At 41.2% G+C, this 19,667-nt stretch overlaps 1 protein-coding gene across 2 annotated transcripts in view; it reads left to right on the forward strand.

Moving 5' to 3' along the window:
• Positions 1-17,740, forward strand: part of PPM1L (protein phosphatase, Mg2+/Mn2+ dependent 1L) — a 263,673-nt gene extending 245,933 nt beyond the window's left edge. Inside the window, exons 3-4 of one of the 2 annotated variants that reach the window (XM_045539574.1) lie at positions 8,793-8,954; positions 12,120-17,740. In XM_045539574.1, coding sequence (XP_045395530.1) covers positions 8,793-8,954; positions 12,120-12,466 — 509 coding nt within the window. In that variant the 3' untranslated portion in view covers positions 12,467-17,740. The remainder of the gene's footprint in view (positions 1-8,792; positions 8,955-12,119) is intronic. The other variant, XM_045539575.1, reaches the window with a different exon arrangement.
• The last annotated feature ends 1,927 nt before the right edge of the window (positions 17,741-19,667 follow it).

Consider the following 19,667-nt stretch of genomic DNA (forward strand, 5'->3'; position numbering starts at 1 on the left):
TAGATTTATAACTGTATGGCAGTTTAAATAAGGATAACTTAATACCTCAAACTCAAGACTTGTTTTTAATTGAAACTATAGGGAAGAGGGTTGATACTATACTAAGAACAAAAAGGTCAAAGAAAGTGTAATTCTCTTTTAAGCACCAAGTGATTTAGGCTGTGGCTCTTGTTTCCAGACTTACTCTCCTTTTTTCCTCTCTCTGTCTTTCTTTTCTCTGCCTTTTATTAAAAGGCCAATGCCCCTTTTAATAAAGCTCAATTCCATTGAGCTTTTACCCCATTCCCATAGCATTCATAAAGAAGTAGAGACAGTACTTATTTGCTGGGAACCCTAAAGAGAAATAAGACATCTGACTGAAGAATCCTCAAATAACACGAAGACACGAAAAAATACAGCTAGTGCTTCTCTGGCTTATATGGGAAGAATCCAAGCAACCATTAAATTAATTTTATTTACCATTAAAAGATAGTGGACTTAGAATTCAGGTTGTGATTATGTAATTATAAATTAATTTCAGTAGCATGCCATAATCTGAACTAAATATGCCAGCAAAAGCTGTGACAAGTATGTTAATGAGTATCACAAAAGCTTTTCTGCTTGCTTCTACTTTAAAATAGTTGTTCCCAGAGAGTATATATGACAGCTCCTGCAGCAAGAGGACCTGCTGTGATTTTCTGAGACTCCCCAATGTATGTGACGAGTTTAATAGGCAGCGGCTGTCTTTAACACATTCATACTTAACTGAAAAAGAAGGACCAGAAGTGTGCCCACAGGCCTCACCCAAGTGTGAAATAAACATTATTACAGCAGATGAAATGTGAAGTTGAAGAACATTTCAATTTCAAAATGGTGTTCATGAGAATCATCTATACTTGAACTCTGGTGAAGTGTGAAAATTAAATGAATACTCCATCAGATTCTGAAAGTTTGAATTATGACCCCCACCTCCCCTATTAAAGAGATGGTTTTTCATGTTTAGGACGGCACACCTCATTTGTGGAAAAGATCTTTCTGACATTCATACACTATTTCTCATTTCTTCTAGTCCTCTTATTAATTACTATGTTTGCTGGGGAAGAGCCCAAGTATACCTAAATCTAGAATTAAACAATATAGCACTAGGGTTTAAAATAATAGAATTTATCATCAAGCTGACTGACTCACAGTCAGCCAATGTCAAACTCAATAGTTGATATGTTTGCCTATGCAAAAATCTCAGAGAGGAAAAGAAAATTCCAGTTTGTAATAGACCTGTTTCTCACAAAATGTTATGCTTGCCATTCTGCTCTTCAGCATGTGATGGGGGGGGAAGCTGAGGCAGCTTTGGTTGCAAAGGAAGACCCAAGGAGGTGCCATTTTGCGGGGCCTTCAGTCTATGCGCAGTCTGGGAGACTTACGTAAGCCTCCCTGCATATATGGGTGTGTTTCATCACTGCTTCCTCTGTTTCGAAGCCCACAGACGTGGCTTGCCATGCTAGTGCTTCAGGTCTTGCTGGAAAGAGGTCTTAATGTGTTTTTAGTAATAGCCTTTGGCCTCAGATGTGGTGTTGCCCACGTCTCACTCTTCCAGGTCAGGTATTAGGGCTTCTGCCAGTCTCTGTGTGAAACAGAAACTTTCTAGTGTGCTGTTCTGCTGAACTTCCTCATTGATTGATCCTACCCTATGGTATCTTTCTTCATGGGGCCAGTGGGGGCAGGATACAGCCTACAAGCAGGGCTGCCTATGCTGTGCATGTTTGGACTACACAGCTCTGGGAGGCACCATTCACACGGTGGTTATTGTTGATTTGAATGTGTATTATGGCCATTTTATGGAGATGGTAGTTAGGTGTCTTGAAGAAGAGATACTTTTTCCTGGTTTGCACAAAAGCATTAAATACAGCGTAGCAGTGGCAACAGACTGGGTAGGTTCTGCCCCTCACTAGCTATGTGACCTTGGGCTAATCACTTAATCTCAGTTTTATCATCTGTAAAACAGAGATAGTAGTAGTACCTCATAGGCTGTCAGGATGAAAGAAATTGTGTATGCCTAGGACTGAGCATAGAACCCGATACATGGTGAATGCTCAGTATACAGCAGCTCTCATAAATTGGCCCATGTGACCTTCCACACAGATACAGCTCTTTCCAATCACTTTCCATCAAGCCTCTCTTAACATAAAATAACATTCAAGCTCATTTCTACAAGACTCATTACAGTGCAGCTATTGACTGGTGATATGAATCATTAATTATATTAATCTAATAGCCTCCTACACAGAGTTAGACTCATGTGTCAGGTGACACAGTGTCTTGGGCCAGCCACGCATAGTGATGTGACTCTGAGAGGACCTGCCTCCCAGAGAATTAGAGCAAGGGGTGCAAGGACTCAGGCAATGGACAAGAGAGAAAAAGAGTCAAGAAGGAAAGATTAGAGCTTACTGCATATAGTTTTCCAGACAAGGTGTCATCCCTGACATGTCTGTCTCTGCCACAGCATTAATTATTAGAAGAAAGGCTGATGAAAACCTCTCTAAGCAGGTCAAACTTTGGCAGACTAACGATTATGCAGACAGGGAGTAGGGGGCCAGGGAGTCTTATCTGAGAGCCTCCTGGTACTTTATTTGTGTTTCAGGACATGGCTGATCGCAGTGTTGGCTGTGGGAGGTGGGGCTAGAAGCCTGTGCTGACAGTGATCTTATCATTCCCGCATGATACTTTCATTAATGACTGGCTTCACTTGCTCTTTTTCCAATATGTTGCACACCGATATAATTTCCGTCAGTTTGCAGGCCTTGATGTCATCTAGGCCCTGAAATTGTGTTATTGAACTAACATTCATTGTCAAACCTTTACAAGATAAACATATTTTATTTCTCCTTGTCCTATAAATGTGTTGATTATCTTATGCTCTGTATAATGAATGGCCCTTTGGCTATTGTAGCTAACACCTTCACTGAAATCCTTGAAGTGTGTGTATACATGTGTCTCCCTCTCTCTCTCCCTTTCTCCTCCTCTTCCTTCTTTCTTACCTCTAGCCACCCCTTCCCCACCCTCCCCAATTTCTTTCTCTCTCCTTTTGTTCTTTCCTAAAGAACAAAAATGGCAGTTTCCCTTATTGTCATACAAAAGACTTTATGTCACAAAAGGGAATCACTGTTAGCATGAGCAATCTGGCATTGTGTAGGTGAGTGTCCACATATGCTATTAAGCACAAGGCTTTTAAGGCATGTTAATTCTACGTTACCTTCTTCACTCCTTCCAGCTTCCTACCCCTAGCCCCCCCCCAAAAAGTGATGTCGCTTACTTAAGAAAATGTGGCAGTAAAGTCAATTTTCATAAAATAAGGATTCTCATGACTCCAATTTTTAAATCATAGTTGTAAGCCTACAGAAAGGTGGGGGCGGGCAGTGCAAGGGAGTGAGGGTTTTGATTGGCACCCAGGGCAGAGTGCTACCTCTGAGTAGAAGAATTAGGTAAGACTGCCCAGGAACCTTCCAGGCAGTGCAGGGGAGAGCCTAAAGGCAGCTGAGACTCGCTTGTCTGTCACTGAGACACTGAAGGATAGTCACCGATGTTTGAATCTGAATCTGAACTTGAACTACCAAAAGTGCTACTGTCATCATTGTCACTGCTATTTCTCTGAACCTTCTTCTTTCCTTTTTTTGTTTTTTGTTTTTTTGTTTCGTTTTGTTTTTTGGTTTTTTTTGAGACAGGGTCTTGCTCAGTTATCCAGGCTGGAGTACAGTGGCATAATCATAGCTCACTGCAGCCTCAAACTCCTGGCCTTAAGCAATCCTCCTGCCTCAGCCTCACAAGTAGCTGGAACTATGGGCATGTGCCACCATGCCTGGCTAATGTTTTTATTTTTTATAGAGACAGGGTCTTATTATGTTACCCAGGCTGTTCTCAAACTCCTGGCCTCAAGCAATCCTCCTACTTCAGCTTCCCAAAGTGCTGAGATTACAGGCATGAGCCACCACACCCAGCCCTCTAAGCCTTTTTCTATCTGTACCATCTCACTCTCTAAAACCAGGATTGTTCTGTTTTTTTTTCTGTTTTATATCTTGTATACTTTGCTTTATGCAGTAAATATGCTCCTTAAACATTGTGAATAAATTATAGTTTTAAATAACATTAAATTCATCTTAATACAGACAAGTATAAAGAAGAAAACAAAAAGGTCCAAAATCTTATCACCTAGATAACCTTGTTATTTAATAATACTTTTTAAAAATAAGAGCATATACATTGGCATGGTTAGAGTATATATATTTACATAGTACAAGGGCATAAATTATACAAAAAGTACAATCAGTAGATGGTATAAATTGAAAAGCACCCCCATTTCCCTCACCCCACCGCAATCATTAGCCCCTTCCTCAGCATTATGAGTGTGTGCAGTGCACAAAGTACCATTATAAGAATACAAGAATGAATAAGGCATTTCCCTGGCCCTAACAGAGACTTTCAGTCTAATGAGTCAAAGATTCATAAACAAGATGTGGAAATGAAATTATATGTGATATGCAGTCCGTTGGCAGCTGGGCAGCCTTGAAATGTGATGCAAACGTTGCCCTCAGCTGCAGAACCCAGGTCTCTGTTGTCATCCTCTCCCTTCTCCACTTTACCTAAATAACCACATGACCTTAAACAAATACCTAAGATCTGTTCGCCCACCTTATGCACTTATAAAGTGGGTGAGATAATTCCTCCCTGTCGGATGAGTTTTGAGAATTGAATGCCAGAATAGGTAAGGAAACACTTACCTTAAGGTAGACCTAAAGTATAAGGTTTCACTGTCATCACTACTGTTATACAAAAGTATACTGTGAAGAATCATTTTAAGAAAACTCAAGAACACAGGGTCACCAGATGTTAGCCCAGATTTGACTCACAGTTGCCTTTTGCTTGGCTTGCCCTATTTTTTAAAATGAAAGTTGCCAATATTTAAAAGTTGGGAGAGTTCACATAAAAATGACTTCCCTTGAAAAATCTGAGGATCTATTCACAGTGGACCCTCATTCCCACATGGCAGCTATTTTCATTGCTGAGGAACTGCTGCCCCCTTAGCATGTGTTGTCCGGTTTGCCATAGGCCTCACCACTCTCTTTTGTAGCCCCAACACTGAAACCTGATGTCTGCTGTCGCTTATCATTGTGTTTGCCCTTTCTTGGGGGAGAAAAATATTTTAGAACCCATGTTCCTATCAAAAATAGCAGGGTAAAGCTACTCTAAGAGGGCCAAGAGAGACTTTTTTTTTTTTTTTACATCTGACCTGCTTTCCAAGAGTCATTGGAGTTTGCAATTCCAATTCAAGATCTGCAAAATATTCCAGCTGAAGGGGGCCTAGAGGTTAACTAATCCAAGCCTCTTGTGTTTGAGTTTCAGAGAGGTTAGTTATATTATGTAAATAAAATGCTTAGCATTATAATAATATGCTGAAGCAGTAGGGTCTATCATGGTTATTATTGCTAAAGTAGTAATTCTGGATTCCCAGGTTTTTCAGTCATTTTCGCCATCAGTACATATGTATTGAGCAGTGTAATCAATGATAAGACACTTGAGGTTTCTGACCCCATTTTCTTCATCTGCTTAAAAAGAACAATAATACCTGCCCTACTTACCCTGCATGTCCAAAAATCAACTGGAGGTACATATTTATAGTGCTGAACAAATTTTTATTACTACTTTCTTATGAATTTAACTGAGAAAGTAAAACCTAGGGGTTTAAAAGATACCTGAGATACCCTAAGTTACTTAACCTTCATTAGAATTTACATTTTTCTCAAGCTCAACTCGTCAATAGAATTAAGTGCCTAATATTATTCAACCAAAATATTTAGATAAGTCTAGAATAGGTTTTTTTTTGTCTACTTTGCATCCCAGAAATTGAATCAGAGGGGAGAATGTTGGTTTAGAGAAATAGACTGATGAATAATTTGCATTTGTGTATTTTCCCTAAGGAAAATAAGAATTATCAGGCCAACACGAAACTGTGCCCATTTTGCTGAAGTACAAATTGAGCTCAGAAACAGACACAGATTGTTCACGTAATGACCAGCGTGGTGCATCTTATTGCTCCACAAGGTGCGTGGCTTTGGAAGGTGTGGTGAGGATAGAAGCCCTACCCCCCATGTTTCATTTGCACTAGACCAGGATCCTGGACTAGAGGAAAGAACTTGAGACACACCTGGGCTGGAATTTCTCTCCACCTACCAGCAGTGTGTGTGTGTGAGCATTTATCATACATGTACAGGAGAGTTGTCATGTTCTGATCAATTTGTAAAGTGTATTTTGCTACAACTGAATAGCTCTCTGTGTGGCAGTAGCTGGACAATGGTGTTCAGTGTGGTATTGAGCTGGGTTGACCTGTGAGAGCAAGAAATCAGCATAGTGTTAGGTCAGAAATTATGTGTGATTGTTTATTCATTCATCTATTAATTTGTTTATTTAGCAAATATTGAATGCTTGTGATATTCTAGACATCAGCATTATAGTAGGGAAAACAAGGAGACAAGATCCCTATTGTGAAGTTTATATTCTTTTTTTTTTTTTTTTTTTTTTTTTGAGACAGAGTCTCGCTCTGTTGCCCAGGCTAGAGTGCTGTGGCATCAGCCTAGCTCACAGCAACCTCAAACTCCTGGGCTTAAGCGATCCTCCGGCCTCAGCCTCCCAAGTAGCTGGGACTACAGGCATGTGCCCCCATGCCTGGCTATTTTTTTCTATATATTTTTAGTTGTCCAGCTAATTTCTTTCTATTTTTTTAGTAGAGATGGGGTCTCCCTCTTGCTCAGGGTGGTCTCGAACTCCTGAGCTCAAATGATCTGCCCACCTCGGCCTCCCAGAGTGCTAGGATTACAGGCGTGAGCCACGGTGCCCGGCCTGAGGTTTATATTCTATAGGGGAAGATTGGCACTCGATAAATAGCTTAAGCAAATAAGCAAGATAACTGTGTTGTAAGGGCAATAAAGGAACGAAAGAGTAGATGTAATTCCTGTCTGAGGACTGTCTGAAGGTGTCACACTTGAGCTAGACATCACTGTATGGATTAGTCAGCCAATGTCAAGGGCAGGGGAAATTACCAGGCAGAGGGAACAGCGAGTACAAAGGCCCAAAGACGACAACAGGTTTGGCATGTGCGGACGGCAGGAGGGAGGCCTTGGGCAAGGGGAAGAGTGGTATGAGCTCACGCTGGACAGGTGGGCCAAGTCTTGCAGCACCTGCTACCACTGTTTCTCACGCGGACTACTGCAATAGTCCGCTGGCTGCAATGACGGTGGCTTTCACTAGAGTCAATGCAATGAGAACAAGAGAAGGGCTTAAGATGTGTTTTAGAGGTAAGAGTGACAGGAGTTCATGATGGCCTGGATGTCAGGAATGAGGAAAAGAGAAAAACCAAGAATGACTCCTGGGTTTCTGGCTTGAGCAACTGGATGGATCCTAGTACCATTTTCTCAGGCTTAAAAGTCAGCTAACTTGCCAGGCCTCACTCGTGTAAGACATTGAAGTCTAGTCTGTGTGAATTCACTTTTATAGTTTTGGGGTTTTTTTCAGCCTGTGAGGTACAGTTATTAGGTTAAATTTCTAAGATCTCAATTAAGTTCCAAGATTTGCAATTAAGTTCTCGTTTAGATTAAATTGTTAATATAGAAACATCCTGAGGTTCAGAATGAAGTAATACTATCAGTAATGTGGAGGTGATTTAAAGTATATAGGAAGATATGCACATCTTTAGGCTCTACCATCTTCCTCAAGTTGCCTTGACCCTGAGGCACATCCCCTCATACTTGCAAGATGCTGCCATAGTTCTAGGAAACACATGGGCCAACCTTAGGCCAAAGAAATGGGTCAGATCCTGCTCTGTGTCTATTTTAGTGAAAAAGAAAACTTTTTCCAGACACCCCCAGCAGACATTTCCTTGAGTCCTCATCCATAGGGCACCCAGTTTCTCCTATTTAGATACAGGGCATTATCCTAAACTTTTCTCCTCCTCCTTTATTCCTCTCATTCTCTGTGACCTGTCCATTTTGGTTTTTAAAATTCTGTTGCCTAGCTGTGTGTGGTGGCTCATGCCTGTAATCCCACCACTTTGGGAGGCCAAGGTGAGAGGATTGCTTGAGGTTAGGAGTTTGATACCAGCCTAGACAACATAGTAAGACCCCAGCTCTACAAAAAATTTAAAAATTAGCTGGGCATGGTGGCATATACCTGTAGTTTCAGCTCCTTGAGAGGCTGAGGCAGGAGGATTGATTGAAGCCAAGAGTATGAGGCTGAAGTGATTGTGCCATTACACTCCAGCCTAGGCAACAGAGTGAGACCCTGTCTCTAAAAAACCAAAAAAATCTGTTGCCTACCCTCAAATCCCTATGTTTGTTAATCCACCTGAGGACCCCTCACCCTGCTCCTACCCTCCCCACTTTCAACTGGGACTTCGCAGAAACTGTACACCAATGAGAAGTTTAAATCGTGTATCAGTGGTCTGAAGCTTCAAACTGATTCTGATTCTTTCATAATCCTTTTAAATATGATATGTGTTTAAATTAAGAGTAGCAGAGACAAAATGATTTAGGAAAATGATAATGTTATCCTAGCCTATTTCAGTGACACTCTAACATGGTTAAGAAAATTGACTGTCAGATTTGATCAGTGGTGTTGAAGTAAATAGTCATCATCCCCAGAGTGGCTCCAGTCAAATTCTCACCCAGCAGGAGCAGTTTTAATGACTGAAGAATCCAGTAACCACAAGAAGCAACCAAACTTCAATGCATTGCTGACCTCCCACATTGCCTCTCTCTTCTGTTTTGCAGGCACGACGTGTTTGATTGCTCTACTGTCAGATAAAGACCTCACTGTGGCCAACGTGGGTGACTCAAGAGGAGTCCTGTGTGACAAAGATGGGAATGCCATTCCTTTGTCTCATGATCACAAGCCTTACCAACTGAAGGAAAGAAAGAGGATAAAAAGAGCTGGTGAGCTTTTGAACACCTCCAAGGAGTGTTTGCCATCTTGTTCAGGGGCAAGGAGTCTTGCTAAGAGAGCTCCTGAAGGACAAGATGTTCAGTACCCCGTGATTAGATCAATACGGAGAGGCAGCTGAGACCTGACTTTGTACTGAATTTGCCCTTGTTCATGACCAAAGATTTCAAAAGGCACAAAAAATCACTTTCCAGTTTAAAGGCTAATAAAATCTTTGGGCCCCTGGTTCCCACCTTATTCTCCCCTCTTGCCCTACTCTGCTTCCCTCCAGCCATGCCAAACTACTAAAAGGTTCCCCAAAAGAACCTTGTTTCTGATATCTCTGTGCCTTTGCAAGTGCTATTCCCACTGTCTAAGTGGGTGACAATTATTTGTCCCATAGAATATAATTTAAGGGTGTCCTTTTGGAAGCATTTGCTATCACACTGTGGCCAAGGCTCCCCCAATCGAGGTTGGATGTCCCTCTGTCTTTTCCCAGCATCCTGTGTGGATGTCTTGGGTCATCTTTCGCACCCAGCTCTCTTATTTATCTTGCCTTCCTGACTGTCACTTCTTTGAGGACAGAAGCTTGGTCTTTTTCCTCTCCATACCCCAACACCTAGCTCACTGCCTGGTATAAGTAAATATTTCAGAGCAGAATGGACGGTAGAGAGGTCCCTGATTCATTCATTTATTCAACATTCTAGATCCTGGCAATATAACAATGCCCCCTCCCTAAGCCCTCATGAAACTTAATTCTGAAATTGGCTTGGAGGTAGGGAATGGAGTAGATAGACATTGCCAAAAAATAGGTAAAAATAAGCTAGTTAAATAGTGTATGACAAGGTGAAAACTGCCATGCAGAGATAAGAAGCAGGTAAGGGAATAGGGAGAGTCAGGGAGTTGCAGTTTTAAGTGGGGTGGTCCATGTAGGACAAAGACTCAGAATATTATCAATTGATTATTATATTTTCATAATTAGATATAGGGGATGCCTTTATACCTGTGGAAGGGAAAAATTCTTTCACCCCCCAGACTGACAGCTGCAGCATGTCAGCTCTTTATGATACGCCAGGCAGCAGGCCAGCTGCCTAGGGGGGCACGTGGGATGCTCATATAGGCGAGTCTCTGACCAGGATGAGCTCCTGCTGTCTGGGTTAATCTGCAGATTGACTCAGTCTCTACAGGTCAGCTCCTGCCCAAAGAACGAATGAAATCAACCTAATCAACATCTGAGTTTTCACAGTAGGAAGCTGTACTGTTGAGTCAAAATGTGTTGAATTTTATTACAACCTCCTGCTTCAATGACTGCTTGAGATGCAGAATAATTTTTAATGAAAACTTTGGTAGGTTTTCTGTTGATGGCATGGAACAAACGATGTTTTAGGGGCATCTTTTAAGCTGTGATGAGCTCTAGGCAGAATGAGCGAAATACTCTGGTTTCCTTACTTAAGACATCATCTCCCTGTAAGAGTCCTCTGTGAGCCTGGACTTAAGATACGATTAGCCCACTCTTGCATAAGCACAGGCAAGGACGTGTACACAGTATACCTGGAAATGTCATCTTAGCATTCAGTGCTCTCTTCTGAAATGTCACGGCCATTTTATCCGCTCTCCTCTTCCCTGCCATACCCCCCACCCACGCCCCCACCCTACGGTGATTTGGACACCATCTCTAAGGAGGTTAATCTAACCTGCTCTGTTCTTTTATGTGATTTGTCAATGGTATATTTTATAGCAGGGCTTAAGGAACAGTGATTGGTTTTCTCTGACCCCAGCCTTCCTTTCAGGACATGTTTCCCCTTCTTGCTTAGTATAACAACAAGCTCCAGCCAGTCTGGGCCAAATACATGTTGGTCTTTCTGTCTCCAGTCCTTATGCTGTTTCCAGTATTAACAGCAACATCAGCTGCCATTCACTGTGTGCTCACTCTGTGCTGGGAACCAAGCCTAGTGCTTTACACATACACTTTTCTCTTTACCTGTCTTATGAGGTTGGTAATATTCTCATTTTGCAGCCAGCAAAATGGAATCTTAAAGATGCTTGTGTGCTCCAAGGACACACTGCTAGGGAATGGTGAGACCAGAATTAAAACCCAGGACTGTGTGACTCCAGAGCTCATGCTCTTGCCCACTAGACCATACTTCCTAGAATGTTCTCCTACATTTACACCCATAGAAGTCCTACCCATCATTGAAAGCCCAGTTTTAATTCTCACTCCTCCCTGATCACCACAGCCAGAAATCATCCCTCCCCTTTCCATCTGCCCGGCATGGAGCAGATACTAGTCTCCCCCTTTGACGACCACTTTGTGCTTGTCTCTCCTGCTGGGCTGTCTACTTCTTTAGAGAAAGATCTGAATCTTATATAACTTCACATCCTGCAAATTGCCTTGCATGGAATAGGTATTTAGTAAATATCTGACATATATGTGAATGAACAAAATTCTAGCTCCTTTAAAGAAAAAATAATAATAGATATTATTGAGTACATATCATGTTCAGGCACTGTACTAAGTGATTTATATGGGATAACTCCTTTATTTTTCAACAACTCCCAATGGAATGGATATTGTCCCCATTTTACAGCCAAGGAGACAGCATCAGAGAGAGTTTCTCATCCAAAGCCAGATATAGCTAGAAGTCACAGAGCTGGGAATCAAACCCAAGCAGTCTAACCTGGTCCTTTAACAACTGTACTAATATCTGCCTTTCCTTACTCCCAATCCTATTTGGGGGCTGTTTTGAGATCTATGTGGGCACACCCAAGAATGGTCTCAGGCTGAACGATGTATACCAGTGATGTCTCCAGCCTGTCCACCAGCCTTTCAGCATTCCTGTGCCACTCTCCTCAAATCCCTACCCTGGCACTCTCCACTGTCGATCACTGAGCTGCCATGGTGTTGAGTTAAAACCAATACCCTCCCCCATACCTGTCCCCTACCTTCAATACTCTTATTGATATATTCTTGAAGGCCCTCAAGATGCCAGGAATGAGGGCATGAGGATCAACCGGTAGAGCGTCAAACCCCGAGTCATCCAGCAGGATGCTGCTCAGTCCTGGGAGTGACGGGTGAGGGGATGTCCCTGGTCCAGCTCACGTGCAGTGGGTCAGCCTGTTGTGCACTCACCCAGACGGTACCAGCTGCTCAAGCTAATGGGCTCATTCTCTCTTTCCAGGTGGTTTCATCAGTTTCAATGGCTCCTGGAGGGTCCAGGGAATCCTGGCCATGTCTCGGTCGCTGGGGGATTATCCACTGAAAAATCTCAACGTTGTCATTCCAGACCCAGATATCCTGACCTTTGACCTGGACAAGCTCCAGCCTGAATTCATGATCTTGGCATCAGATGGCCTCTGGGATGCTTTCAGCAATGAAGAAGCAGTTCGATTCATCAAAGAACGCTTGGATGAACCTCACTTTGGGGCCAAGAGCATAGTTTTACAGTCATTTTACAGAGGCTGCCCTGACAACATAACAGTCATGGTAGTGAAGTTCAGGAATAGCAGCAAAACAGAAGAGCAGTGAACCCTTCAGGGGTCTCAGCTGCCTCAGACTAAAGGACTTTCAACACACTGGTCTCTTTTAAAATAGTGAAAGGTGTGGGAGTTGTAATTAGGATCATCCATCCCAGACACGGAATTCCCCTGTCCCTGGTGGTCTTAGGTCTATATTCAGTGATGAACAGAGGGTGCTCTTGGCCAATGCAGTTGAGAGGCTGGAAAATGGTTTCTTCATGTTTTCCCAACACGTTCATCCAATGTCCAAAGTATATAAATAGCTGTAGATTCACATGTATGTAGTGAATAATGTACGTGCCACGTAGTCTCCCTCTTAAGATTCTTTTCAACATCCTTTTCAGGGTCCTCCAGGCATCAGCCATTGTGTCCTCTCTTTGGCACAGTGGGAAGGGCAGGCCTCCCAGTGCTGCAGGAGCCGGGCTGCTGTGGGTGGTCGGGTGCCGACGTGGCCACACCTTCTGCGGAGAGGCAGAGCTATCCTGAGAGTGCTTTCTCCTCCCGCGCCCAGGCGTTCTGCTCAGCAGCAGCCCAGAAGCGGGTTTGTAGTGGTTTGTTATTCGGTGGCTGTTCTTGGAGACAGAGGGAAGCAGGGAGGATCAGTGGCAGCCACCTACACAGCAGAAATAACCCTCTTCCCTGACTCCCTTTATCAGTTAAATGGACTTTGTATGCCACCTGACCAGCCTTTGTGAGTTTATCCTAATCATGCATGACCCTAACCTTTTGCTTAGACCTTACCATATGTAATAGGCAGCTGTTAACTTCACCACCAGACACCATGATTTTTCATCTTACACTACCAAAAAACCATGTTGGGGAAATGAAAAAAGCAAGTCACAATTCCATAATTTCTTCCGTCTTTGAGAGTAGATAGAGGAAAATGATGAATGAGTCACAGTGCCCCTTGGGAAGGATGCTGTTTGCATTGAGAGAAAGGAGTGAGCTGGCGAGGTTATCACCCTGAATGGAGCCCCAGCTGCCAGTTTTTGTGTGCCCAATCCCCCCAGCCCCCACCTCCATCCTAGTAGCTTTCAAGTGGCTTTCAAGCAGTGTTCTGGAAAGCAGCAGCCCAGAACTGCATGTGTATTCTGCAGAGGGTGCAGAGTTCCCAGTCACTGCAGTTTGGAATTTGGTGGGAAATTACTGGAATGTGCTTCTCCTTGACAGTGAAAAATTAGCAGCCTTTAACATTTGGTTGCAAATGCCAGTCCACACCGGGTAGCTTTCCCTAGGCAAACACAAACCACTCCACACAGCCTGCAGGGGAGGCAACCAAGGGACACCTGGGGGACCCTTGTGCCATGGCAACAACACTACGTGGGCATTCAAGTGTTTACCCGTATTGATAAGTGGCCCAGAGTTATTTTAGGACCTGGCTTGCTGTTCTCCGTTTCCTATCACCAAAGTCTCATTTTTCCAACCTCAGTATTATGTAAGTTAATTTAGAGAAAATGCTGGGTCATTTGTCTTTGCCTGACTAAAGTAGCTCAAACAGCTAGACAAGATTTTTTTGTGTCCCCACTTCTCTGTGTCTACCTGGTTTTGTTCTTCCTGCGTGGGCATTTGCTGTTACGGCTTCTCGCAGGCCCCATTGACTAGCCACCTCCTACCCCTGGTGCCTCACCTCTGCCCTCCCTCAGCTGTAGATCCTTCCCAGAGCTGTTTGCGAGGAGAGAACTCTGGAGAATGAAAATATTGCCTGTGGCTGCCGGGGAATGCAATCTGTCCTGATTCCTCCAAACACCTTCCTTTGCACTGAGAATTACTAATGGTTTCCCAAGAAATTTGCTTACTTTTGTATACTGTGTGTTTAAATATTAGAATTAGAACCCTGGTTATTGTTTTTTAGCTGTGGAATGTTCTAGTACAAAATATCTGCCACCATTTTAGATTTAAGCATTTGTCTATTGAGAGACACTGGACATTTGGATGTGTGTATTCAAGGTGGGAGCGGGGAGGGGAGTGTGGAAAACAAAGGCTGCTGTGGTCGGTCCTGAGACAGTCAGGTCAGGGGGCTGAGTCTGCTTGGAGTTTCAGGACGTTCTGACTGTGGAGAGTCACCACAGCCCACCATCTAACTGAAGTCAGGAATCGACAGTGTCAGCATTTTACAATCCGTAGTCAACTTGCTATTTTTATTTTTAACTTAACTTATAAATGTATAACAATAAGGGAAAGGCATTTTTAAACTTCACAATCATTTTTATTGTCTAAAGTGAAAATAGTAATGTTTTGGTGAAGATGAAAAAGAAAAGCTACTAAATTAGTAAATTAGTGCTTATGTACCCTGCAAAATTTCTTAAGAGGTGATGCTGAGTGCACGAGTTACCTGTTTCCCTCCGAGGTTCACAAAGCATCTTCTAAATTTTGCTTTGTAGAATTAATTCATTTATGACTTTAACCAAATAGAGTATATATTTCCTGTTCCCTTTCTGCCTCTTTCCCCCCACTATGGCTTGTAGATTTTTAAAAGATAGAAGTTCTAGGCAAAATAGTAGCAGTCTGATTAATAGTTAGGATAGTTATGTCTAAATCAGAGTATTTTGTTCCCTTCCTCCATGTCCTCCTAGAGCTCTCTCCCCTGACCCTTTTCAAGCTGTTGTGGGTCTGCGCACATCACTCCTGGGATGGCCGATGGCTCACTGGCTGTTCCCCTTCTCTAGGGACCCCAGATTCTAGCCTTAGGGAAATTGATTTGAGAAGTTTGCATGTGACGCTTCCCCAAACAGCACTGCCAAAGCTTTGGAATTGTCACCCAAGGCTGCCCAGACTCCCTAGCTAGCCTGAGTTCAAATTGCCAATAGTCCCCATAGTGCCAAATTTTGGGATGGTTTTACAGTCTTTTAGAAATGAAGCCGGGAACAACCACATACTCATGAGCCCCCAGCAAGATGCCAAGCCCAGGACCTCACTGATGCACTGCTCTGTTGCTGCTCCACTGGCAATTTGTACTCCTAACACAGATTGGGGTTGGGGGACAGGCAGCCAAGGAAAATTCTTTAAAAATTCATTGTATTCGCAATTCTTTAATCACAGGAATAAACAACACTTACATAGAAAGCTCCAAAACTAGTTTCCAAGACCCACATTTATTTTATGTGACCAACTTGCCCAAGACAATTAACCCTGAATCACTGTTCTAATACAATGACACTGTATGCATATGTACATATTACTGGTAACCAGTGGCTACATTCTGTTCCTTTCTGTGCATTGAGGTATTGGCCTCTTGAATCCTGTATATGTTGTAAGAGTACTACACGGAGACGGTTACAGTGAAGGAGCATATGCGAGCTGGATAATTTAAAACAGGCCTTATTTCATACAAGTGTAATTATTTCAACAGGATTGCATGAGAGTGATGGTATTATTATTTTAGTCCAATCTGAAATGATTCTAGGAATTTGATTACACCATTGGAATGGATCGCTGGAATATTTAGAAATACATGAGTGATTTCAGATGCAATGAAAACTTCTTTTTTTACCAAATACACCTTAATTTTCCTGATTTTTTTCTCACTGAGTTGTTGCCACATCTATTTTGCGACTGGGTCAATGAAAGGTCTATGTTTGGAAGAGGCAATATTTCATTGTACATTTCAAAGTGTAGGAATACATACTTTGTATAAAACTCTTTTCCAATGATTTTAGAAATTCTTCTTTCCTCCTTTTGATCCATTATTAGACTGATTTTCCCTTAATATTCCCCCAAAATTGCCTTAGCACATCACACCAGCATTCCTGATCCAGCTCTGGAGAAATTATATGACTGTTAGATATCATGCCTGTTTAATTGCCTCTGGATTAAATCATTGATATCTAGACTTTTGAGCTAGTTAGCTACACACTGCAGAAGTAATAGAATCCAGTGTTCCCCAAAGTATGTTCCAAAGAACACAGGTTCCAAAGATGCTCTTCCAAATACAGGGTTTCAGGGTCAAACGAGTTTGGGAAGCACATACTATTTTAGAAAGTTAATGCATAAGAGCACATCAAAGGCTCTAATTTAAATGTCCTGTAAGAGAGGGGGAAAAAACATCACAATATGTACTTTCAATTAGCACAGTGTTTTCCAGAGTAATTTGACCACAGAAGCTTTTCTGAATAACACCTAGTAACATTCCAAGGAACTTGTGTTCTACATAATTCACTTTGGGAAATACTGGCATGTTGAAATGTTGCCATGTCTCCTAGTTGTAGCAATATAATTTGCAGTTTAGAAGCACTAATTCTTTCACATAAGAAGCTGACTAGTTAATAAAAGCAGTGTTAAAAAGTAGCATTTAATATGATGTAAGATGACCACCAGCAGCCTCACATTAATAGCAGAAGTCCAACAATCCTACCTAAAACTCTAAACATTATCTCCCTCCTTTTCTGTGAATAATAAGCAAGAGCCTTGCCATAGGTAGGCATTTCTCAGATTCATTCCAAGACCTTTCAGTTGCTTTTCTGCAGTTAACTTTGCCTTCCAGATTGAATCAAAATAAATATTTTGTACATTTCACCTAGTAAAAAATATGTAGAAAATAATAGAAAAGGAAAAAGGTCAATTGGCTTTAATTCATTTTTGAAATTTTAACTACATTCTAAAAATTATCTGTTGTATAATAATGGAAATGTAAACAATTAACACTTATTTACTCTCTTTCCTCTCTTGTTCTCTGCAGATTCAATGAAATAATTTGAAATTAATTAGAACTCATGTTTTAAAATTCTTGTCTCGTGTCATCCCACGTTTCATATTTTATATGTATCGTTAAATTTGGCAAGTTATCTCTGCTTAAAATGTGAGGCTTGACTAGAGTTCCAAGTAGTCACTCAGCTGGGGCAACATGTCTGGGAAGCTACGAGAGATTACCCCAAAATAATGTGTGAAACAACTCTAGTCAAAAACATGGTACAGTGTGAGTTTAGGATAAAGTCATTAATTTAAAATTACATCCAAAATTTAGGAATAACCCACCCTCTAGACATTGTCCAAAATAATAAAAAACTAAAAGTAAGATTTCTTAGGCTAGGTGGCTGATTGCAAAGGGCAAGGGGCAGTTGATCCTGTGAGGCTTCCATTAGATATGTGTTTCTAAACATGTTTTCTAATATGTAAATTTTTGCTGATTTTTAGTAATGTTAATACTTTGTCCATTATTCGTTATCTTAGCACTGTTATGTTGCAAACTGTTAAAGCAAGAGTTGATTATGATAATTTTTATGTGTTTGGTAATAACCACGCCATCATATGTACAATCACTTTAATAAATATAAGTTAAGGACTTTGAGGAGAGCATGTAGTAACTATTCATTTTAACAAATCACCATAGGCATTTTCACTGTTTGAAGCTCTACCAGAAAGCAAGCATGCAGCAAAGTTATAGATTATATTTAGAGATATGGTTTCATTTATTCTAGAAGTCTTATCATCTGGCATTATTTAACCACAAAGTCCCATCTAATGTTTGCCAAATCCAAATTAATCTTGAAAACTTCCAAGGACCAGCGTCCCTAGCTCTGAGCACAAGCAAATTGCTGTGAAGGCTCTGGTGGCAGATTGTGGTGGGAGGAGGCTGGAGAGAGGCAGGAAAATCTGCCTGGGTCGCTTGCTGCCTCTGCAGGGGAGGGGCTGTATCAGCCATACATTCTCTCATCACCTTCTGTCTGAGGCACCTCAGAAGTTAAATATGATATCATGCATTATCTCAAAATATGTCTATTCTAATTAGATAATTCATTTAAAATGTGTTCATGCAGTAGCAAAGGTAGAAAGAAGTAACAGTCAAGAACTGGTTTCTTAAAAAAAACAAAAAAGAACTGGTTTCTTCAGACAGTAGTCCTGAAAGACAAAAAAAAAAAAAACTGGGGGAAAAACTCAGACATTAAAGATATTGAAAGTAGCTTATCAAAAATCCGGGTTATCAGAATTTTACCATGCATAGGTTGTATTTAATAATGATTTCTGGCCGGACGCGGTGGCTCACGCCTGTAATCCTAGCACTCTGGGAGGCCGAGGTGGGACGATCGCTCAAGGTCAGGAGTTCAAGACCAGCCTGAGCAAGAGTAAGACCCCGTCTCTACTAAAAATAGAAAGAAATTAGCTGGACAGCTAAAAATATATATAGAAAAAATTAGCCGGGCATGGTGGCACATGCCTGTAGTCCCAGCTACTTGGGAGGCTGAGGCAGGAGGATCGCTTAAGCCCAGGAGTTTGAGGTTGCTGTGAGCTAGGCTGGCACCACAGCACTCTAGCCCGTGCAAGAGTGAGACTCTGTCTCAAAAAAAAAAAAAAAAAATAGTGATTTCTGACACCTGCACATAGATTAGTAGAAAGTAGTTGTTACCACTTTTAACTATTCAAAAAACAGGCTTCCTTTTAGAGTACTGGCTAGTGCTTTGCTTATGTGTTAATGAAGATAGTTATTAAAGCTTTCTTTTAGAAGGACTGATGGCACAGGCAGACTCACATTTAAGAAAAATAGTTTGGAACACTTTTTAATTAAAAAAGCTGTAAAATTAATTTCCAGTGTGTTCAAAGTTAAAATGTAAATAAAAGCATTTTTAAGAAAATACAAAAGCCAAAATCAAAATAGAATAATACAAAAGGAAATATTTTAAGTTAGGAAAAGGAGGCATATTTTATTACATAATGCTTTCTGATATTGAAGTTAAGGAGATAACATTGAAGTGAGAAAATGAACGTTCTGATTTATTTTCGAAGTTAGTAAAATTGCAGTCCCTATTCCATTTTTTCCCAATGAAAATGGATAGATGGGATCTCGTTTATTGCTGTCCTAAACACCTTTACTGTTCTGTTCACTTTCCAAATCCTCAACACAATTTTACTATGAATTCTTAGAATTTTTACATTTTTGAAAAGGAAATACCTTTTTTTAGAATTTTAAGATAGTAAGACTAAATGTTTGCCCTTCCATTTTAGAGTGCCCAAATAAAACTGAAATCAGATAAACATACTCACAGCTACAACTGAGAGTGAGTTTTAACATACTGTTAATTTCCCAAATACCAACATGAATACTATTGAGTATTCAATTTAAAACAGACAATTTCACAAAAACAAACTATAGGGTATTTTAACATTTTTCCTTTTTAAAGAATTTTCTAATCCATATAATACAAAGGGTCATGTGTTCATATTATTTTTTTTAAAAATTAATCCTGTAGAAATGATGGATTAGGCATCTCTAACCCAAG

Source organism: Lemur catta, chromosome 1 (assembly GCF_020740605.2).
Source record: "Lemur catta isolate mLemCat1 chromosome 1, mLemCat1.pri, whole genome shotgun sequence".
NCBI classification, from domain to species: Eukaryota; Metazoa; Chordata; class Mammalia; order Primates; family Lemuridae; genus Lemur; species Lemur catta.